The 25,454-nt window shown below is 39.0% G+C and overlaps 1 protein-coding gene across 2 annotated transcripts in view; it reads left to right on the top strand.

Moving 5' to 3' along the window:
• The window catches only part of LOC127643722 (ephrin type-A receptor 6-like), a 284,814-nt gene that overhangs the window by 12,448 nt on the left and 246,912 nt on the right, over positions 1-25,454 (top strand). For both annotated transcript variants that reach the window (XM_052126561.1, XM_052126560.1), the window contains exon 2: positions 16,619-16,683. In XM_052126561.1, coding sequence (XP_051982521.1) covers positions 16,619-16,683 — 65 coding nt within the window. The remainder of the gene's footprint in view (positions 1-16,618; positions 16,684-25,454) is intronic.

Raw genomic sequence — 25,454 nt, 5'->3', positions numbered from 1 at the left:
GCACCATTCTGATTAAAATCTAGAGACTACTATGTGTGAAAATCCCAGGAGATCAGCAGTTACAGAAATATTTAAACCAGCCCGTCTGGCACCAACAATCATACCACGGTCGAAATCACTGAGATCACATTTTCTCCCCATTCTGATGGTTTATGTGAACATGACCTGTATCTGCATGGTTTTATGGCTGATTAGATAATTGCATGGATGACTGTTGGTGCCAGACAGGCTGGTTTGAGTATTTCTGTAACTGCTGATCTGGGATTTTCACACACAACAGTCTCTAGAATTTACTCAGAATGGTGCCAAAAACAAAAAACATCCAGTGTGTGGCAGCTCTGTGGACAGAAATGACTTGTTGATGAGAGAGGTCAACAGTGAATGGCAAGGCTGGTTCGAACTGAAAAAGTCTACGGCAAATCAGATAACCACTATAGGGTGTGGGTTGGTGCTGTTTTGGCGGCACGAGGGGGCCTACACAATATTAGGCAGGAGGTTTTAATGTTGTGGCTGATTGGTGTATATAAACTCTATATTAAAACAATATCACATGAGAGAGAGTGCTGTATGTCCAACTATCAGCACAGTTGTGATTCAGCATGCAATATCACACTCTCACGATTGAGAGTTCTACAAAAACAAGTCAATAAATATCAGGGAGAAAATATGGATTGTCCCAAAAAGTGCTCTTGTGTGTGGAACTTCTCTCTTACTCCACAGGATCTGCCATTTGCTAGATCGAAAGATGCACCCAGGCCTCTGTTATTAATTTGAAAACCACACTTTTGAACTAGTAATGAGAGTTTGGGGGCCTGCATGGGTAGCTCAACAAGCAAAGATGCTGACTACCACCTCTGGAATCGCAACTTCGAATCCAGGGTGTGCTGAGTGACTTCAGTCAGGGTTCCAAAGCAACCAAATGGTCCGGTTGAGTCACATGGTCTACCTTCTTCATGTTCGCTAGAAGATAATAATAAAATAAATAAATAAATATAAATGAATAAAAAGTAACAACAGCTTGGGCAAGTTATTAGAGAAACAAGGACGTGTGTGTGTGTGTATGAGAGAGAGAGAGGTGAGGGGAGAGACTGAGTGTGTGATTATCTTGCAGTGATGAACAGTAATGCTGCAGCTGTTAGTTTAACTCTTATTACTCTGTATCTGTAGTGTGATAGAAATCCGCTCCGATCATGAAGTTATGCTGCCATACGTGCTGTTACAATTATACAATATGTACTGTATATTTCACTCACGTTTCTAGTGTTTTGTTGTTGGAGAGAAAATATGTAGGATGCCAGTTTTATTTTTGTATATTTCTTGTGGAACAATTAAGGCACATTTCCACTGCATGTTACGGTTCGACTCGCCTCAACTCTACTCGCTTTACTTTTTTGAGCTTGGATTTCCATTGCAGTTTAGTGCCACCTCAATGTGGGTGGGATTATAGGCTTATAGGCGTCATAGTTGTGCCACCTCTACTGCCGTGGCATCATCTTAAACACGACACAAACTGACCAAAACAATAACACGACCGCTAGCTGTTAGCTACTAGCTCATTGTGCTGCATAAAGCAGTTGTCGCATGGTGATTTTACACAAGTGTAACTGTTAAATTGGCCTGGTTGTTTTAGAAGCAAGCTTCCAGTAGCTGGTCAACTAAATAAAGTGAAGCTTTCAAGAAGAGTATACAGTTAACATAACAAAACATACCATCCTCCATCGTGGCTCAACGCCAGTCCAGGTTACTCTCCCTCCCATTGCTCGCCGGTTTAGATAGCGTCCATTTGGTCAAACCACTTCCACTTTTCCTTGGTAGTTCTGTAGTCACTTTTAAGTTTTTTTTTTACTTTTACCTACACTGATAGTAGGTCTGGTGGTAGCCGTGTGCTGCCAACAGCTGATACACTTCCTGAGAGACTTTATTGTTTCGCTCATCGCTAACGAGTGAACCATCTGCACCTTGTTTATTGATCATGTCGTGGTTTTGCGCACAGCCATTTCTTTATCACAATTCGAAAATTGCGTGAACAAATGATACTGTTAATGCTGTTGCTAACTTTAAAACTAGCGGGTTGATGTCGCGTGTCGGAAATCCAGTGACGCTGGTAGTGACGATTCTCCCTGACCTTTCAGTTATCTGCAGGATTTTGACATCACATTTAGTATCAGCTCGGCTCGCTTGGAACCTTGACCGAGGTGGTACTAAAAAAAGTATCAGGTACCAGGTACTATCCGCAATGGAAAACCCCAAAAAAGCGAGTCGAGTTTAGTCGAGTTGTACCGTGCAGTGGAAAAGCCCCATTATATTGTCACCAACATGGAAAGTTGAAAGCCAGGTTGAAATTTCTTGTCTTCTCCCAACTCGGAAACTTATCAGGTAGGCACCTTGCGCTTGTTTGATTATTCCGTCTGTCGGAACTTTCAGCTATGATTGGCAGTAATGCTGGAGTGATCATGGAGTGCCACTATTTTAAATTACTTCAAAGAAAATTTGCTAAATAATGACAAAACAATTTGTCAACCTCAGCTCAAATCGCTCATAGCACACACAGGACGGTGTTTTGTCATCACCTGCTGGCTCAAATCTTTAAAGTCACACGGATGAATGAAAATTCACACATTTAGCAGCTCTTACACATATGCACTGCTCATACACATTTGGAACGCCACAAACACAAGCAGAGTGATACAAACAGTAAAGCGTCCCATTGCTGAAGATGTGAGCTATCAGCACTCTTGGAACACTTTTCGTCCAACCAGATTTGAGAACCGGAACAAACTGTTGTAGATGTTTGGGTGATTGTGATTGTGAGCTTGAGGCAATTGTCAGACGGCGCAAGGCAATTATCACATGGGTGGAGTGTTCCAAGGCTGCTACCGGGTCCTTCAATAATGTATAATGTGTGAAGGCTTTGGTGCCCTATACGCAGACTGCGGAATCCATTTATAGGTATCGGTTGCCCTGAATGTTGGTGCATTTGCGCACTTGCAAAAATTAGCTTCCATTAAAGCTGAGACTGTGACATATAAAGAAGGCCCCACTTATTTTTTATGTAAATCCTACTGATCTGCTTCTCTCTGTAAAAAATATAGATTGGGAAAAGGCCTTATTTGCAATTAAATTAAAATCGACCTTATTTTCTGGTCTTATAATGATTGATTCACCAATGCATATTTTTTTTTATATAAAAAAATGACCTCATAAACTTTAATCAAAATATCATAAATTTCTCTTTCACTTATATGACTGATTTATTTCTCTGCTGACATATGTGTCATGTACACAAACCTGGCATCGAAGCAGCAAACACAGAGATGGTGAAATACACCGAATTTCACAGCGTTTCCCTCCGAAAACCATGTTCCCTGTCGTGTAAGCAAAGACTGTGATGTGCTGTGTGCATTTGTGGGCTGGTTATGTATTAATGTTGTCAGTTAGATCATCGTTCGATTCTCTAGTAAGTGGAAAAGCAGACTGGCATTGAGATCAGTTCTGACATGATCCAATGTATTTGAATGTATACAGTTGATGTATATTTTTTTTAAAGGGAGGATTCATTCAACATGTCCCACCCTCACTTCATATTTCTGTAGGACAAATGTCAAAACACCAAATAGAACTGCACTCCTCAAGGCACTTTACTACATGCATACCTTAAAGCTGTGTTCATGCTGAAGGGGTCTAGATTTGGATTTAACCTTTTAAATATATCACATAATAGCATGTTCTACAATGATTCAGTCATTGCAGATTTACCTTGTAGAGGTTAAAAACATAAGGTTAACCCCAGATCTAGATCTTTAGATATGACACATCAAAGAAACATCTGAGCAATAGAGGCAGCCCGGATACTCATGATTTTTCAGCATCTGTTCTCTTTTTTTGTATCATTTCCTCCATTCCAAGTGGCCTACTTTAGGGACTCCGGATTTTTACAGACAGACATAGGCGCTAGCTGCCACTTCTGATGTGTCTCTGTTGATGTCTCACTCTCCTCGCTGAGGTAGAGGAAGAGAGACAACAAACATTCAGCAGTTGATTTGGTTTGAAATGAAGCTTGCGGATCTTGTCAACACTAGTTATAAAGATTTGGCTGCAACAAGACAACCTACTCTGCCTTTTCTAATAAGACCATCAATAATCGTCCCATCTGGAAAGCCCCTTGCCAATGGCAGCATTAAACATGCCAGCACTGTAATCTACCTCTAGGTGATTTGAATGTTCCATACTGTCTTCAAGTTGTTTGACAGTTTGCTTGAAGTTTTACAGTTTGCAGTTGTTCTAGCTTTTTTAAATAACTTTGAGTCACTCTGATATTAAATGGTCATAATGCATTTCAAATTCAAATGCATTCCACTTGCTCACAAACCACAGCAAAAAATCCCCCATCATGTATCACATACAGCAGGGTTCCTTAATAGTTGCCCACAGGCCACATCTGGCCCACGCTAGACAAATGTTTGGCAAACGCTAAAGGCCTGTTCAAACCAAATCTGTGACGATTATGCGAGACGAACTTCTGATTAATGGTCACACAGAGTCTGTAAACCAATTTCACCCCCTGTACAGTAGGCGGTGCTGTTGCTGTTCTAAAAACATTTATATCAATCTCCTGCCCTGCCCTGCCGTCAATACTAGAGAGTTATATATTAAATGCTGTTAATGCATTTATTTACCAAATTTTATATAACTGTTTCATTATGTTCTTTCCATCATGTTGATGCCGTCTGAGGAGTATATGTTTTGTTTTTATATGCGAGTGAGGTTAGTAAAGAGCGCTGTTTCATAAATTACAGTTTTTTTCAATTTTTTAAGCACAATTTTGAAAACAGGGCCCGGTTTTCAAAACACTACACACAATTAGCACAACCCTACACCAAAGTAGCACAACATTTCAGATCATTTGCAAAATGGAACACTTGTCAAAACTATACACGATTTCATAAAAATAATATTTTGTTACCATACGAAACACACACATTTCATATGACTTCAATCTTTTTGAACCAGTTACACACTGCTGTTGCTAACCTAAAACACTTTTAGCAAGTCTAATTGTCAGTGATTAGAGTACTGTAAATGAAGTACACAGAGAAAGTGCAACTATACAAACACTACACAAGACCAATGCTGCAGACTGAGGAAAATATCATTTATTTCTCTCCATATACCCAAATCAGTCAACATGGAGAATCACAACAAAACATGTCCCAGTTTTCATGCTACTACAGTAGTGTGCATAACACTGTTAGCTCAGCAAACAACAGACAAACGTAAAATACTGTATCCAGTACAGGTTACAATTACAGTAAACAAAAACAACAACAACCATAAAAAATAATCTGAAAAAAAACTGACAGTATTGTACAGAAAATACTACAGTAAACATACTATACATTATCTCTTCGCCTAGCTGGATCTGGCCAGAGAATTTCATCAACATCACAAGCAATATCGTCATTAGCAAGACAACGCGGGAAGAACCGTCTTGAAGGTCGAATCCATCCTTGCACAGCTGCGGCGTCGACTTGGTCACAGGCATCCTCCATGGCCTGAATGAGGGGTACCTGAGCCTGGGGCTGGAGATCGTAAACCTTCCACCGCCATGCAGAGAAAAACTCTTCGATAGGGTTTAGAAATGGAGAGTATGGTGGAAGGTATAGTACTGTCAACTGTGGATGGTGTTGAAACCAGTTCTGGACCAAAGCAGAGCGGTGGAATGACACATTGTCCCAGATGACCGTGTATTGCATCAGGTGCATTTCATTACCTGCTGTGACGATGTGGTGCAATCGGTCCAAAAATGTGAGAATGTGAGGTGTGTTGTAAGGGCCCATTTTGGCATGACGGAGGACAACCCCATGCTGTGAAATGGCAGCGCAAAGGGTGATGTTACCCCCACGTTGCCCTGGGACATTGATTATAGCCCTGTGGCCAATGATATTTCGGCCTCTCCTTCTTGCTTTTGTGAGGTTGAACCCTGCCTCATCAATATATATGAATTCATGCAGGATTTCCTCAGCATCCATCTGCAAAACTCCCTGAAATACAGTGAAAGACAAGATTGTGTAGTTCTGGATAGGTCTAGTATACAGTCAATGTAAAAAAGTCATGTGTGCAGTATGCAACATCACAGTGCTAAAGTAAACAATACAAACCTCCACATTCTCATGCCGCAGCCGTTTGACCCTCTCTGAATTCCGCTCAAAAGGCACTCGATAAGTTGTTTCATTTGAACCTGATGTCTTTTCAGGATGCGTGCCAGTGTTGACTGAGAGACCTGATGGACATTATTGAAAATGGCATGGTCACCGATAATGTTGGCTTGTAGTTCTCTGAGCCTGATAGCATTATTGGCCAAAACCATGTTTATTATATCTCTCTCTTGTTCTAGCGTGAATATGGGCCCCCTTCCTCCTTGTCGTTTCCGACCCTCAATCCTATGTAGAGAATAATAAATGTAATTTACTGTACAATGTCACAGGAAGGGGTATCACAAGTGCTGATATGGTGCATACAATAAGCGGCTGATTACTGTAACTGTAGACATATCTTCTTTTACCTGTTTTCCTGTCGAAAAGTCCTTATGACAGATGCCACTGTATATCTGCTAAGATTTGGCTGAACTCTCAGTCCAGCCTCCCTCAGCGTCAATCCGTGGTTCACAACATGGTACACTAGTGTTGCACGAATGTCATTTGATAAGTTTGGTCCTCTTCTTCTTTGTGCATGTTCTCCTCCTGCTTCAGGTCTTCCTCAACCTCTGCCTCTTCCTCTGCCTCTTCCTCCTCCTCCTCCTCCTCTGTGTACTCCTCCTCTCACCCTCACTCTTCTTCTGACTCCTTCCATTTTGGTTGAAGGCAGGTGAACCTACCTGCTGCATTTGTATAGTGCTTAAACCTGATTGGTGTGTCTACAATTTAGCAATCATGTGTTTGAGCACCTGATGGCTGTGTTTAACAGATTGGCTCATAGGTGTCGTAATTTGACAGTCAGTGCTTTGGAATTGCAAGGAAGTGACATCATGATATACTTCTGTGTCTGATGTATACAAGTGTGTTTAGTGTTTTGCAAATCACTGTGTAATGTTTTGCAAATAGTGTGAAGCTGACAATGTGCTTACAGTTGTGCAAATCTAGGCTTGTGTTTTGCTCCTTGAGTGTAAGGTTTTGCTAATTGTGGGAAAAGTTAAATGTTTGTGTGTAAGCAATCGTAAAAAACTGTAACATCCTATTTATATTTTGACATGTATTTTGATATGATTATTTTCCAAATGGACTCCTAAAGCCAACTACTCTTTAATGCCTGGATAATATAACACAAGGTACTGTGATACAAATACACGTGGAATAGAGCACTTTTAGAATAACGTGCAGTACAGTATAAAATATGGTGCACAGTAATTAAAATAAATACAGTCTATTTTATTGAAATGATTGCAATACTTTGTTATATTATCCTTACAAACATTAACAATATTAATAATAATTGTTTTAATAATTGAATTGGCAATTAGGGAGAGTGCAGGGATTAGATCCCATTTGGAGATGAGCAGGGACAGTTGACTTGCATGGAGGACATGGAGATCCAGATTGTTCATTAAGGTTTGTTTGTTTGTTTGTTTGTTTGTTTTTAATTTTCAACAGGCAAAGTTGTGTAGTTTTGTGTATCTGTATACAAACAAAATGTTCAGAATTGTTTGAATAAATAAAACAGGCTACTACTGAGAAAAATAACCAATAAAAAAAATCTATTTTAAGAACAAAAACAATACAAAACAACAACAGTAATAATAATAATAATTAGAATAATATTAGTATATAATTATAGGTAATAATAATAGCAGCAGCACTAACACTTTGTCATTATATAGAGGGTGGTGGCCCTTGCATTTTATTGTTGACAGAATTTGTCCCTTGGTGAAAACAAATTGGGGAACCCTGACAAACAGTATGCATATAATACAAACTATTCTAATAATGTTAAAGGTTGTTAACTGCAGTATTACGTAATCCATATATCTATTGATTTTCATTGTACTTGCATGTGTTTTATTGCTGTTTTTATGTTACAGCATAAGAAACAAACAAAAACAAAACATCAATATAACATGAAATAATTTCAGTAGGTAGCCGAAAAGTAAGATTATCAAAATAAAATTTGTGACACCAGAGGCCTATCCATCTTTTTCACAGGTAGTGAAATTACCATTTATGCTTAGCACGCTCTTCCAATGCAAAGGCTACAGACTTCCGTTTTGCAGTTATTCCCATTACCAAGCACTGAAATATCATTAACAATAGGCAAAAACGGTTCAAACGTCTGTGTTTACTTAATGTTAATCTATTTTTCACTAAAGTCTGCATGTGGACATTCGGTTTCGAAGGCAATCCCTTAATAGATAAGTATGCAATCAAATACATTTACATGGTAAAGTTACTCCACTGAGCTATAGCACTGTCTGCCTCTCCCAGTATGTGTGTGCGTGTGCGTGGTGTGTGTGTGTGTGTGTGTGTGTGAAAGAGAGAGAGATAGTGAGTGGGAGCCAGACCTGCAGCATACAGATATAGCATACAGAAATTCAGGCTAGATCTCGTCTGGTTTCTTGTTGAGCACTTCACGGAAAAGGAATCTAGAAATCTTTACTGAATGATTTTAAGGTTAGAAAAAGAGGACATGTCCCTGAAAAGAGACTGTATTGTCACCATAGGTTCCATTTAAAAATCTTCAGATTTGAGTGACATACCTTTGCATTATTTCTGCATTAACAAGTTCTGCCGCCTCACTCAGATTCTGCCGAGAAAAACTCTGTCTCTCCCTCATTCACATACACTCACAGCACGATATTAAATGTGAACGTTGTAAAGATGATTAATAAAAGAAATTAGCAGCTTGGTTAAAAAGTTTTTCATATTTTCATCTGCCAAAATAACAGACAATATTTGGAATTTTCCATCAATGTTTTAAATAATAGGCAAATTACAGATAATTAGGTAAATGCAACCTCTGCTTATTTCATCTGTTTTGATTCAAAATGTTTCAGAACTGGCAGCCTTTTAACCTGTAGTTGTTATAACGCCCTCTAACAGCACATATTCATCCATAGCCTCCGCTGCTCACCATCACCAGTAAAGTTTGTCTAGCAGATGTCAACAACTAGTAAGCAGTAGTGCAGAGCATCCCAGAAGAAGTCTCTCAGCGTAATGGCACCACCCATGGAGAAGTCAGGAAAAAGGTAGATACCATCAAGCAAGATGAACAAACTCAGGGTTGCAGTATTGGTTTACATTAGACAAAACCAATTTAATCTAAGGCTTAATTGGTACCGTGATGATGCTTATCAACGTGCTCTGTCAACTCAGTCTTTGATCCTGTGTGTAATATTAGTTCACGTGCACGATTACATTAATGAGTGATGTTTGCAGCAAACAGCCAATCGCATGAAACATGGAGAGAGAGAGATTCTCTTCTCGCAAGAGTCAGCGGGAATTAACTCTCTGCTGAAGGCCGAACATTATAAAAAGTATGAAGAATTTGAATACATCTTAACAGCACAACAAGAGATTGTTATTTAACCTCCAGAGACCCCACGTCCACCTGCATGGGCATTATGCTTTGGCTTAGCTAAATGCAACACATAATTTAATTTAAACCGACTGATCTCAGTTCGGGAGATTCTGGGCTGTCAGTAAATAGTTAAACTTTCGATGTATGTGATCAAACAATATGGCGGCAATCAGATGAGTTTGTGTTTGGGAGAAACACCACCAAATTACATCTGGTAAGAAAACTACAGTAATTAAGTTTTTACATTGAAACCTATTTTACTGTTTGCTCAGTTTCAGTTAAAATATCCTATATTCGCTGTGCAGTATCACATTGAGAATCAAAGGAAGCATCCAAAATCTGGAATTTGCTTTCAGAGGCTTTATTTGGAGTTTTTATTAAATTTAAAACTGTTCTGAGACCAATGCAGACAGACAGCTCACAGGAGGATAAGTCATTCACTCAATAGGGAGCAAGAGAGCATCATATAGCTCTCTATGCAGCTAAATCCATTCAATCCAAACTTTCAGGCAGCAGATGATGTTTGGACCACTCAACATGATTGGCAGACATAGGGCTATGGTAATCAGTACATAGGTTCAGAATTTATAATGTATAATTTTAATTTAACATGGTCGGCAGTGATTGGATGAAGCTGGCCATAACTGTGAATCAGAATTATTTATGCCTTTATCTGATGTAATGTCTGTAATGTTTCAAAAACTGAAATAACCAACACTCCTGGAAACATAATAAAAATTTGATTTAAATAATATTACTTTTTATTGCTTGATATTATTTAAAATTTCACAGTTTAGTCCCACTGCCCACATATGTTAACATAAATTTAAAAAAACTATTTGGTCTAATATTGCATGTTTCTTAGGGGTACAGTTTATTAAAATTTATTAAAAAAAAGGGGGTATAGAAAATTGACACAGCAGTCATGCAGGGATCTCAGGAGGATAAGTATAAAAAAATTAAAACACCTTTACACTGCAAGAGAAGCAATGACCTCATAAAGAATAAAAAAAACATGATTTACAGAGCACTAGGGATCACAGTACAATTATGAAGAAATTAAAGACATTTGCACGGTAGGAAGAAACACAACAGCTGATGCGAGAGCTCAACAGAACTGCTTGAAAGAAATTCTGAATGTGACAAAAATATAAAACAGCTGTTATATCAATGCATAAGTGAATTCATAAAGGTCCACAACAAGAACACACAGGCTTATTAATTTTAAAAGCTTAAATACTTTATTTAAAATATAAAAGCTTTTTAATTAATATACATTTAAAGCTTAATATAATGTAATATAATTACAAATTAATGTAGCCAACTTTAGAATAGTTAAAAAGTGAGCAATGGGAATACTGTATGCAATAATTGGTGTGCAATAATAATAATTTTTTTCTTGTTTATATTATGTATTTTGTTTACTGCTTATATTGATTTTCAAGTGAAATAATGTTCGTCTCTAGTCCATGAAACAAAGGGGTGGGTCATTCATCCCTTTCTTTAGGGTGTAGCTTTCTTTTTGAGTGATTCATCTTTTAATATTGTAAAATCGATCATTACTGGCAGGAATTATAATCCATTTTACTAGCTGTTTATAGATTATAATATATAAACTAATATTATATTCTGCTTATAGATATTTTATATTGTCACGATTCCCCGTTGTCTGCTCAGTGTTTCTCCCGTCACCTGTCCCGAACTACACTTCACATAATTCCCTGCCCTCATCACTGCCAGTGTCATTGTTCTCACCTGTTTGTAATTTAATTATCATCCCTGTGTATTTAAGCCCTGTTGTTTGTTCATTCGTTGTCGGTCGTTGTATGTTATGGTTGTCCTTGACTGTGTTCCTGCCCGTGCCCTCCGTGGATGTTTTTCATGTTTATACTTTGTTTTCCCCTCGTGGATGTTTTGTTCCCTGTGTTGTTCAATTATTTTGAGTTACCCTGTTCACCCTTTTGTTCCTTCATTAAAGAACTGCATTTAGATCCTCACTCCTCGTCTGCCCTCATCTGATTCATAACATATATGCTATGGCTATAGTAGGCAAATGAAAAACAAATAAAGTGCAGCCTATTTAAATAAAATAAAAGACCAAAAATCTACATTTAAATCATTTATCATTATGAGTTGATTTTGTGAATTTCTAAGATTTTATTCTTCTCTGTAAAGTATGCCTTAAGAGAGACAGGGGAGTGACTTCATTGCGTCAGTGATGACTCACAGCTGATTAGTTCAGTGCCTGTTGCCAATCTGTTACCCGGAACAAAACCTGCTACGGAGCAGGTTAGCAGTGGAGCGTCAGTTACTATGGCGATGAACACTGGAAAAACCTGATCCACCTTCATGATACCTAAAACCCAGGGTTGACGCAAACTGAACTGAAACTTACCTAGCTTGCCACCTAAACCAGCTTCATGGTATAGGCCCCAGGATTCCAATCTCGGATGATAACATTTCACTTGTTTTTTTTTTATTTTATTTATTATTATTTTAAATTTAAATAGGACACAATTTATTTTCAACGAGAGTGGCAGATGGTCACTAAACTGAGAGTTGCACAATCCTATAAAACTGCAGTGAATATGCAATAGATAAGTGAAATGCATGTTGGAGAGCTACGTGGGCTATACCCAATGCTGTTCTATAGAATGTTTTTGCCTGTATTGCTTGTGTACACTGGAATCTGCGACAAATGGACCATCCTGTCCAAAAATATATCTCTCTTTATATATTTGTGTACTTAAGTTATACAGTTTATGTATTTTCAAGGTCTCTTACATATATTTGATTTTGTCAGTCCACAAGTCTGCTGCTTATGGTCAATCCATCCCCAGTTAGGATACCCCAGTTAGGATAATGTTATTGTGTATGAGGGCATTGTGTTTTGACCCATAAAAATAGACCTAGCCTCTTTTTCCAGTTACAACATTCAATGTATTTAAATGTCTGCCAATATTGATAGAATAATTTACTATATGTAGCAATAGAAGCAACTTGTGCTCGAAAATATGACAATGTAAATTAGTAATACTAAATAATAATCATTAAATTAACAATATTAGTCATCAGTCTATCTATTTAATTATGTGACAAAAGAGCATCACATGACAGTTTTCTCCCCACTTTTTTCACTGTCAAACATACTAGACTTGTTTCTTTGACACTTGCAGTTATTAGACAAGTAGTTTTGACAAAAATTCCTTATGTCCTTTCGGTATAATTTACTTTCAGGGATGGAGACCCAACTTCTGGTTTTAGAGCTAATCTGGCTTGTAAATATCTCTTACTCTAGTTATTACTAATTGATTACCCTGTCCCGGTATGGTCAAAAACATGTTTAATCCCCTTCACTGTCAGGAAGAAAGTGAGTTCGGAAATTTAGGGATAATATGGCTTGAGACAGAGACACTGGGTCTAGACAGAGGTGTAATGTGATTTAGGTGAGTGACCAAAGTGCTCAACCATCTAATTCACATTTTTCTGTTTGGGTGTGTTAGTAACACAGATCCATCACTTCCAGGCACAATTATCAGGTATTGTAAAGTAGATTTGATTAGGGTGAACAGTAATGCTCAGCCTGTCTGCAGGTTCTCTATAGACGGGCACTCATTTTGGACCATTACTTTAACTCTTTGACAAAACATGTACAGATAAGCAGATTACAGCGCAGTATCAAAACACATATTCATACATCATAAACACTAATAATTAAAATAACTTAGTTAATGTAGGATTTAAGGTTTGTATTGCACCAGTAGACTATTATTACACATAGACTATTTTTCACAAATTGTTGATTTTAACTTTGAAACATGGACTTATGAGTAGGGAACAAAATGACACATAGCCAGGATTTGTATCTCGAGTATATTATGCCTGTGACACACTTTATTGATAGATATTTTAATTGAAACCTGGTGTAGAGAAAAGGGAAATTACACATTCATCATATCAAATTGGCGTATGTGGGTGCTAATGACTCTGTTTTTTATTTTGAGTACCAACTCTAATCACCTGCTGGGGAGAGTTGATGTGACTAGCTTCAATTAGGAAATGTTATTAGCATGCTGGCTAAATGGTATGTGCTCATTTTTGATTGTCAGTGAACAGTTTAATTAATTTATTCTTTCACTATGGTTTTTGTCATTGGATCTTGTCTATAAATTATGTCAAACAAAAGGCTCCATTAAGAGTATCATAGCTGGTACTGAAGCCTGATGTATCTTTGTTACATGGCTTTTGCAAGAATGTATATGTATATATATATATATATATATATATATATACAGTATATTATCTCATTAGCATTCATAGGTATTTGAATGTAAAATGCAAAGGTCTGACTTATGTAAGTTGGGACATAATATTTAAATAAAGGGCTTTGTAACTACAGTACTAGTTAGTTTGTAAGTTAGTGCTTACTTTGGTTGCACAACTAAGGCAATGCTTAGCTAGTAGGCCATAAGCTCTATGTCTTGCTGCATAATATAATGTTTACCTTTTTTATCTAAAAAGCAGCCTTCAAATTTGTTAACGGAAGTGTTAAAAAGCCATGCATTTAAGTTTTCTTGTTTCGGATGATGTTCAAACTTTTAGTTTCACTTTCAGCTGTAAAAAATTACATTTCCATTGAAATGTTATTTTTTTAAAAGTAGGATAAATATAATAAATATATTTTAATATGTAAATAATAATTTGTGATTATATCTCAAATTAATAAGGCACAATACATAAATGCTGATATGACAGAGTGGAAAAATAGAAATTTTTATCATATATTCATTAATATCCTTGTAAAGTGATCAATGGAAAGGAGGAGGCGAGAACCGGCTTTTCAGTATAAATAATAGTTTAATGATAAACTTAAAAGAAGACACAAACACACACATGACGGACATGTCCGCTAACGATCTCTCTCTCCCGCACGATCCTCTGCAGTCGACCTTTAAACCTCAGAGGCTTGATTAACCTAATACAGGACCGGGTGTGTATGATCGCGACCCGGCCCCGCCCTCCGCCCTGCCACAATCCTATATAGTTTTTTTTGTGTTGAAACTTTCATGCCAGTGACACAGTGCAATTCACAAATGATAGTGCACCGTTTAGATTGGTTTTATGCTGAAGAGCCACTTAGAAGTTTTTTTTTTCATGATAAAAAGGTCCTCACCAAATAAAACTTTATCACAATCTGTATGTCATCACATTCAGCTCCAATTAGTAACGTTATCGAAGTTTCACCTGCCTTGTTGTCAATGATTGTAGTCAGTTTTTATAAATGTAAATATACTAATTTAAATATAAATATAAATTTAATCTAACTTAGTTGAATAATACATTTAATATTTTTCAACTAAACTTTGCAAGGTGAATATTTATTATTTAATTTGTAATGATGAAATTTTGTAAGAAATGTTTTGTTTACCCTGAGGTAGTTTCTCCCCTTAGTTCGGGATAAACATGTTCTAGTCAGGTCAGACAGCACCGCAGTGGTAGCGTACATAAATCGCCAAGACTCAAGTCCCTGCGTGCCACTCACATCCCCGGCAACCTCAATATGATAGTCACGACAACGCTTGCTCAGTGAAGAGTGGAGGCTTCACCCCCAGTCGGTCCAGCTGATTTGGGAATGGTTCGGCAAGGCCTAGGTAGACCTGTTTGCCTTCCGAGAAACCTCCCACTGCCAGCTCTGGTATGCCCGAACAGAGGCTCCCTTCGGGGCAGACGCACTGGCACACAGCTGGCCCATGGGGATGCACAAGTACGCATTCCCCCAGTGAGCCTTCTTGCACAGGTGCTGTGCAAAGTCAGGGAGGACAAGGAGCAAGTCACCTTAGTGGCCCCGTACTGGCCCACTCAGACTTGGTTCTCGGACCTCACGCTTCTCCCGAAAGCTCCTCCCTGGCGAATTCCCCTGAGGAAGGACCTGCTTTCTCAGGGACGGGGCAAGCTCTGGCATCCGCACCCAGACCTCTGGAACCTCCACGTCTGGCCCTTGGATGGGACATGGAAGATCTAGATCTACCGTTGTAGACACGATCAACCAAGCCAGAGCCCCTTCTACCAAGCATCTTTACACCCTAAAATGGCGCCTGTTCGCAAATTGGTGTTCTTCCCGGGCTGCAGACCCACAGAGGTGCGCAGTTAGGTCAGTGCTTTTGTTTCTGCAGGAGAGGCTGGAGGGGAGGCTGTCCCCTTCCACCCTCAAGGTGTATGTCGCCGCCATCGCGGCTCATCACGATACAGTAGACGGCAAGTCTCTGGGTAAGCACGACTTAATTATCAGGTACCCAAGAGGTGCCCGGAGGCTAAATCCCTTCCGGCCAAGCCTGTTCCCGTCTTGGGATCTCTCAGTGGTCCTCACGGTCCACCAGAGACCCCCCTTCGAGCCGCTAGACTCAGCTGGACTCAGGGCCCTCTCTCTCAAAACGGCCCTGCTGATAGCGCTCGCCATTTTCGCATTTCCGGCTCCTCAGAAAAATCCTGAATGAACTCACTGTATTTGCCCGCTTAAATACCCATATATCCGGGGGCGAGGTATGCAAATACTGTCTGCCAACTTCTCATTGGCCTTTTTTCATAAGTCAGAGGCATATTTCGGCGCTCAAGAGAGACCCCTAGTGTCGCTTCTCCGACACAATGTCTCGTTCCCTCCATCGGGAACGGAGGTTACATATGTAACCTAGACGTTTCCAGTTGCTAATACAATGCTATCAGTAGCACTAGAGGTCTGGACTGGTGCATCAGAGGTTGCTCACGCAACAGGAAAGGTATACATATTTAAACTGATGCAAAAAAAAATTGTGAGGCATGACATCTGTCAGTAATTAATTTGATTTCAGGGTCCATGAACATTTCTAATCAACATGTCCAATTCCTCTTGATCCTTATCCTAAGTACGAGTATTTTTGAATAATAGTGAAATTGTGTTAGTTTTGCATACTGTCTTAGTGATGTTGTAATTGATTTATTGTGCTTTTGGAGACTTTAACAGTTAACAATATTTATTTTTCTGTCATCTTCCTCTCCCCCTCCCTTTTCTCTGTAGTGATTCTCTTGGACACCACATCTGTGCTGGGAGAACTAAGCTGGAAGACCTACCCAGTAAATGGGGTAAGTAATATTTCCCATGAACTTTGTACATAATTTCCCTTGCAGAATGTACAAAGTGCAAATATGCTCTACAGTTATTAAAAATCAATTCCCATGAAGCTTCTTTGAATTCATTCCAACCAAAATATACCAGTTGAAGCATTTCTTACATCAGGTTAATCCAAACCATGGAATTAAGTGTGAAAAAATAGTGTGTTATAATGAAATTTAATCAGAGCAGGTCACTGAGACAGCATTAGTGATCCAGAATGTACACAGAGAGCTTCTTAAATTGTAATTATTAACACAGGCCTCAATAATTTAATTTCACCTCCTTTCATTTTCCTGAATACTATAGAGAGAATTTCAAAGACATTAAAAGCTTCCAAAGGTTTAGAAGCAATTTGAATGAAGCAACCAAGTGTGACCTCGCAACCCAGAAGAGATATTTATACTAGAGCTTCTATTATTAAATCATTTTTTTCTTTCTTCCTCTCATGATAAAGAACATTATGATGGATGCTTGATCAGTGCCCCTTTTCTGAGATCAACTATAAGCACCAGCTGTGGTCTTGAGCTGATCTAGAGTAGAAGTGTGGTAGAGTAGGAACCAGAGTGAGCCCACAGAGTTTTCATTTGAGGGTGTGTAAAATGACCTATACCCTGTAAAATGATTTCCCACTTGAGCTGCTGTGCACATCTTCATATTAGTTCTGCTCTTACGCAATGCCTATGATGTCAAGGAAAGAGAGTTAATCTCAACAGTAAACACCACTTGGGTTTAATTTTTGGTGCAGCAACAGACCAGTATCTGATCGAATCAATAATTCACATGATAAATCCTGGATCAGATAACTCTCCTATTTATATTTACCACAATGTCGTTCTAGGCTTCTTTATAGGTCAGAGTATTTCATGTTAATCAAAGCCCCTGTTCTTCTCCCAGAGCCAGATGGAACACACCTTTTCTAGCCTTGGGAGACTTTCCCTGCTATTTAATTTGTTTTCCAAGCAAGTGGAGACCAGAGTGTGTGTTTTGTTTACTCTGGCACAGACATATCCTATGGAGATTTCTCTTTCTTTCTCTCTCTCTCTCTCTCTCTCTCTCTCTCTCTCTCTCTGTTTGGAGGGGAAGGTTTGTTTGTGCTGTTCTATTGTTCCGTTGACTATTCTCCCAGCTCCACTCCACTGTAAGCCCCTTAGATCTGTGGTGTAATGACCAATTATGTCATAGAGCCCTAGTGTCCTCTCACAGTGTACATACTTCTCTACATTTAAAAGAGAGAAAGAGGCTCTGGCAAAGGTTCACATGGTAACCCTCATATATAGTACAAAGAACTCAATTTTAGGATACAGGGAAAGGCTTTGACTGAAGCTGTGACTTAAATGGTCAATGATGTGATGCTCGTTTTCTGGTCTGTATTTATTTAGTAATTTAAAAAAATATATTAATTAAAATGCAAACACAAAACAACTACTTCAATACACCTCTTTTATTAACATGTTTTCAATATCTGAATTCAATTTATTTTTGATATATCTGTTGCATAGTTAACAAAAAGTGGTGTGTTTTGCAGTGAAATTTTGTTTTAAAATATTTGTAATATTGGAAAATTGTTGCCACCAAATCAAAGTCAGGTTGTGTAACCAACATGCAGGTAGCAATGTTGTTGTCATGTGAAAAAATATTTTATATATATATATATATATATAAATGTGTTTTTTCTTTCTTTTTTTTTTTTTTTTAAGTATCAAATATTTTGACATGTGAAAAGGCACATTTTGTTCAGGTCAAATGGAGTAACCCTAAGAAAACTTCTTGTTATTTGTGACTCAAAAATGAAAAATAATAATAATATTACATTATTACATTACGTTGTGTGCACGTACAGGTATTCAAGGTTCATTGAAAGTAGTGTTTAGTTGATTGATATGCCAATTGACATTTTTAAAGTTATTAACTCTTAAATGTTTTATTATTATTGAATTGTTTGGAAAATGCGCACAATGTTTGTTTTTTATTTTTTATGAGACCAACATGGACACAAATATTTGACACATGTTTTAAACTAGATTTAATAAAGATTTCTCATATTTATCATCTCAGACAACCTTATTTGTCAATGATCCATTATCATATTTAACTTAATAATGTAATCCTATGGAAAGATGTTATAACAACATATTAAGACAAATATAAATTATTTTACTATTTATACTTGTGGCTTTGCAGTTATCATATGTGCTCCATCTCCTTTGAGGGACAACTTTGGTTCAAATCCAGCTTGCAATTCCCCTCTATTCTTCTTATAATTTTCCGTTCTCTCTCCACTCTAATGTGAATAAAAATGGCAAAAGTTTAATTATTAGAATAAAAAAAAGTTTCATTTTGCAAACAAATGTCACAGATGCAAATTAGGGATCTGCACATAACAGTTTGTAATATTCACTTAACCACGTGGGTTCATAAACAGTTATTAGCTTATTTATCAGGAGTTGGAACACTGACACTAAAGTCAAACAAAAATAATAAAACTAAAAGATTAAAAATACGTAATTTAAGTGAAATGGACACTAGGATTGTTGTGTGTGGAGTTACACTGCTGTGGTTTATTATACCTCATCCTAATCAGATGCAACGTGATAAGATTCCAGTGACAAGCTATCTGTCTGACGTGATGAGACACCGTGTATTCATTCACTAAAATGGGGATAAATGACAATAAAATGTAGAAATCAGAGCAATCTCAGATGGAACAGTATGTGTATTGAACTTATTCTCCCACTGAAGCTGCATATGTGGATACACTTTGTACGGCAAACCTGATGGGAGAAATGCACAACTACACATACACAGAGCAAAGTTACGATATAAGTAAATTCCAAATTCAGTCTGTTACCGTGGATTATCTGTAACCAAATCTGTAACCAAACAATCCCTGTCTGTCACTCACTCTGCATTGTGTTGATGAGGTGACACTAGAGGATACCTTTACGAAACGACGCAGGCGCTGAGCCGTGTCACGAAGTACAGAGGAGCGGACACAGGCAATCTGCTGCATGCCTCACAGCGAGCGCTCGAACACGAATTTAGACCACGCATCTCTCTGATCCTGTTAAGGGTGGGTGGTGGCTCTTACCCGAGGAGGATATAGGCGGTGGCCCATCCTACCGGAGGGAGGTTAACATGTAGAGAACACCTCACATGGACTCACCGATGGGGAAGTTCACATATGAAATGAAGCCACTGGGAGGACCCTATCTACGGAGAGGGTACACAGCAACAGTGGCCGAGGCCGAGCTGAACTCTATCGAGGAAACCGAACAGTGGAAAAGCATCATACAGGATTACCAAAGGGGAATCACCATGTATGGGGCACTGAGCCGAAGTATGTGGGCACACCTGAAAAGGGGCATACCACGAGTACTGGACCAGACGGTGTCACTCCTCCGCCAAGTTCGCCACCAAATAGTGCTTAAGATATTAAAGAGGCATCCAAAATAGCGCACATTATCACCTGGATAGGGGAAAAGCGATACACCCGAACGGCCGACCGGCCTACTTGCTGTTACCTCTTAACCTGTTCTATGCAGAGGTTGTAAAATCTTGCAAATGTTTTGGGTGTAGCTCAACCCGCAACTCTGCATATGAGGAGGACGCAACACCTCTTGTGGAGTGTGCCTGGACTCCCAAGGGGCACATCAAGTCTTGGGATTGGTAAACCAAGGAAATGTCATCCACAATTCAATGGGCCAGCCTCTGTTTGGAGACAGCTTTCCCCTTCTGCTGACCTCAAAAGCAGACAAAGAGCTGCTCAGAGCATCTAATGCTCTGTATACGATCCAGATATATGCAAATGGGTGCGCACTGGACATAGCAACGACAAGGCCGGGTCTTCCTCCTCTGAGGGGAGTGCTTGCAGGTTCAACTCTACCAGGCAGAACAAGCGTGTTGGAGGGTGGGACGATCGAGAGGATTGACCCGGCAGAAGCACTCCCATCTCTACATCCAAATCGCCCGTGGTGCTCACTGACCCTTCCGCTTGGGTTCCCAGAATGAATAGAGCCGCAACATGCATGTTTTCGCAATGAGAACATGGCCCCTCCACAAAAGCCCCTCAGTGTGCTGATGACCCAAACAGTCGAGGCAGATTTTGTGGCCATCCGGTGGGGAGAGATAATGGCCACATTCAGTAGCACCAAGATGAAAGAAAATCTTTAAAAAGATGCCAGCCTATTTTTTTTTTTTTTATATACTCTTTCTCTTTTCACCTGTGTACTCAGTCGCCGAAGTGCCCAGGGGAAGTACAACACTCGTCCGTGCGAGGGTGACCACTGTAATGCACTGTAGATCCAGCTGACAGCAAGGTGAGAGGATGAACACATTGGAAATGTCCTTACTCAAACACTTCTGATTCAACTCATAAGCTTGTTAGTGGAGACTCCAATACCTGAATTGGGTGTGTCAGAAAAAGGAGATTTACAAAATTAGCAGTGTTGGGGGGCCTCCAGGAACAGGGTTGAGAACCACTGCCATAAATGACTGAAGTTCATCCTTGTAACTCTATGCATGCTGATAGGTTCTTTGGACTTGTTATCTGTTAGCGAATCAGCTCGCTCATTTGTGACATGTTAATCCAATCAGCTCACATGGTGTAAGCTGATTGGTCCTTTGAAATCTAATCGGGTAGCCAATCGACTTTTGTCTCTCTCATTGTTGAAAATGTAATTAACACAGTTAAAGCCGGTTTCACTGCAACGTGCTTTGATATTTTTCACTGAAAATGCTCAGGTGGTTGCTGGGGCTTTTTCTTCTTTCAGCTTGGACAGTAAGGTCTGCTTATGACATGACACATTAAACCTTAAGCCTTAGCCAAATCTGATCTGGCACCCATCGCTCTTGTAGGTTATTAGTTTAAATAAATCAACTTATAGCTAGAATAAGTCATTAGTTAAAAAGCTCTGGGCTTTCCAGGTCCAGGTACACATTGAGTCAGGTCACTAGCCATTCAAGCCTTTCTGCCAAGCAGACCAAGGCACTCAGAAATGTAGTTTGTTAGTGTTACAAAATTTGTCCAGTGGCCATGGCACACATACTGTACAGTAGCTAGCATACACTTGGTGCTCATGGCTCTTCAGAGTCACAATTCTTGGTGATAGATCTACTTGGTTGGGGTGCCATGTTTCATGTTTATGTGGTATACGTTTGTGCAGCCTCCTTGCTTTTTTTGTGTAATAGTATGTAAGTCTATTTGTGCAGCAGCATGTCCTACATGCTCAATGCAGCGTGTCTTGAGTTTGTCTAATTGTGCAGCCGCAGTGGCATGTCCATTTGCTTAACTCAGTCTGTCTGTGTATGTTCTAGCAGTACCAAGTATCCGTACAGAACAGGCAGCAGAGAGTATCAGATCTAGTCCACTAAGATCAATATCCTATCAGTATTTCATACCCACATTAACATGCTAAATCTTTAAGTGAGTTCATATGACTGAACTCTATAACCTTATGCTTAAAAACTGACCTGAACCCGACCTGAACTCCTTCAATTTGCTAGGTTGGAGACCTCTACTGCACGTGTAGAATAACAGAAGTCATTTTTTTCATGACTATCCATCCACATCCTTAATACAAATCTCTACTGGTGGAAAATGTTTTGCTCTAAGATGCTCTGCTTAAAAAAATGTAAAAAAAAAAACAACTGCTGGCAATTGGCATCCATGTCCTTTCCAGGATGAAATGGCTGTGACAAAATTATTCATAGATGGTCAATTCATTGCAATTGATTGCAAATGAATAGGAGTGGTGGTGGCGTAGTGGGCTAAAGCACATAACTGTTAATCAGAAGGTTGCTGGTTCGATCCCCACGGTCACCACCATTGTGCACTTAACTCCAGGTTGCTCCAGGGGGATTGTCCCTGTAATAAGTGCACTGTAAGTCGCTTTGGTAAAAGCATCTACCAAATGCATAAATGTAAATCAGCCAAATTAAAAACATCTCAGTGTTTCCCCTAGGATGTTTTACAAAATGTTTTACCACATTTTAAAGGGGTTTCACAATCCCCGCCGCAAATCTCACTGGTTCACAAGCACATTTAAAATAGTCTGTGCAGTTTAGACCTGTCCGTGAATTACCGCACCTGCTCTACCCTCGTGCTGCTATGATTAAGCTGTGTTGATAATTGACATGTGTAGCACTGTTTCATTCTGCTTTTGAAGAGAGAAAATGCACTCCAAAACATACAGATGACAGTGGAAGGCTCATTTATATTCACAAGGCACTAGCTGATTGTTCAGTGAAACATTGTGATCCCCTGCCATCCTACATTTCAGAAATGAGCTCGCGGGCCACTTGAAATGAGGCAAGTTTGACACTTGTTATGCAGTGACGTCACTGTGAGTAAGTGTGTGTATTTGTGTGTGTGTGATGGGGTCTCTTTCACAGTGTACAAAATGCACAGCTGACTGGGGCTGGCAAGCATTATGTTGCATCAAGAATATTAAATGAACACGTGAAAACCCAACAGTGGCGCTCATAATTCAGCAGTGGCTGCAAAATGCATATGGGGAAACACTGCACACAGTTTGAGAACATTGCTATAGTTAAGATACTAAGACTTTTGTGCCAATCAAAGGGTGATAAATGATCTCTTAACACTTTCTCATTCCCTGTCGGCTATTTGAAAGGTTGACCTTTTCTAAAAAAGGCCTGTCCTTCTTTTTTCAAAGGGAGAATAGCACTTGGATGTGAATGATTAATACATGCTGTTTTAGGATTGGTTGTGTCAAGATGAGACTGAAAGTCACACAACCTTCAGCAGAACAGACTGGTATTTACTGAGAGATCACAACAAAGTCTGGACTTTTACCACCAAAGCTTAGCTGGCTGATGTTATGTACTGTGAAATTGTCAAATATCTAAAATATACAATCATATTGTTACGATCCCCTGTTGTCTGCCCTGTGTTCTCTGTCTCACTAGTCACGTTTATGTCACATTTCCTTGTTGTCTGCTCCGTGTTTTCCGTTTCACCCGTCACCGATCCCGTTCCATGTCACGTTTTCCCTGTTGTCCGCCCTGAGTCTCACTGTCCGTGTGTGAAACTGCACTTCCCACAATTCCCGGATCACACTCCCAGCCCTGATCACTGTGTTATTGTCCGCACCTGTCTGTTATTTTGTCATTACCTTGTCTGTTTATTTAAACCCTGCTTTCTTCCCTTCCCTTTGTCGTTCGTTGGCGTTGCATGTTCGTTCTTACGTTATTAAAGCTCTTGTGTGTTCTTCGTTCTTGTTCCCTGCAGTTAGCTGGTCCGCTCGAGGATAACCCTGGTTCGTTCAGGATAACCCTGCTGTTTATGTTTTCCTGTTGTTTGTTCGTTCGAGGTTACCCCGCCCTTCGTGGATGTTCGCTCCCTGTTCACCCTTGTATGTCATCTCATGTTTTAGTTTCTTTTTCCCATCGTGGACCCTTTCTTTTGTTCCTGAGTTTGTTTACTTTGTGTAGTCTCAAATAAAACTGCGTTTGGATCCTAAACACCCGTCTGCCTTGTCCTGCTTCACACAAATCATAACACATATACAGTAGCTATATAAAAATGCATATTTTGAATCAACCTCTTCTGTTTCAGGTTGTTCACTTGTTTTTGCACATCCCTAAAAACAACAACAGTGCAGATCCATTTATTTATTTATTTATTATAGTTTTCATAGAAACAAACCTAACAACACTTTTTTCAATATGTGGGTCATGACCTCCCTGCAAGGTGCTGATGCAATATAATGCTAACATGATCAAACAAAGGTTTTTGAATCCCTTTATCATCGTAGGTATGCACTGCATACTGGTCTGTCTCCTGCTTGTCAGATTCTACACTTGAATCCAGTCAATACTACCAATCCGTTCTCACTCCCAAGGTATCAAATACTGCACTTGTGCAAGAGCCCTGCGCATCTCTGTGTCTTTTTAGCATTATATAGTTTTCATTCCTTTTGTCAACGAGAAAAGCATGAATAGACTTACTTGTAGGCCATCAATATAACATATAGATATAGATTTTTCTAAATATCTTGATCATTTTGCTGGCTAAAATATGTCCAATTTGTAATTCTGTATGTTTACTTTTGAAGAAAGCTGCAATTTTTTATTAATTGCACATTTAATTCTATATATTAAATTAGAAGGTGAGATGATACTTTGGAGTTTAATTTTTAATTTTGAACTCATCATTACAATTTTTTGAGTTCACAGCAAATCATGTTTTAATCTTTTGTTTTCTGTAGAAGTTTATGTGTCATAATGTTTGTGAACCTCATCTGCATCAACTTTCATCAAAGATACTTCTGTCGTTACTGTTAAACTGGAAGCACAACTTGGGGTTCTGTTTTAAATGGCCAACTAAAAAAGAAAACCGTAACAGCAGAATGTGTACAAACAATAGCTGATTAAACATTAATCACAGCAACTAATAAATGTTGTTGAGTTTATATCGAATATATTGCCCAAAACATATCATGTCATGATGACAAGATTATACCCCAACCTATTATTTAATGATGATCATGTTCTGAAACCCTTGGGTTATTGACGCCAAAGGTTTCTTATTGAGCGCAGTAGGCTTACCAGCTGCATCCCAATTAAGAAGCCGAGTTGTCTACATAGTGAGGCACAGGGCTCTTGCACAAGTGGCATTATTTGACTCCTTGGAATTGAGAAAGACACATGTTAACATCATAGTATTAATCTGATAATCTAAATACAGTATGTGTTCTCAGATATATGAGGTTGCTTATGT

This window comes from Xyrauchen texanus, chromosome 5, assembly GCF_025860055.1.
Source record: "Xyrauchen texanus isolate HMW12.3.18 chromosome 5, RBS_HiC_50CHRs, whole genome shotgun sequence".
Classification (NCBI taxonomy): domain Eukaryota; kingdom Metazoa; phylum Chordata; class Actinopteri; order Cypriniformes; family Catostomidae; genus Xyrauchen; species Xyrauchen texanus.
This window is presented reverse-complemented; position numbering and strand designations above follow the sequence as displayed.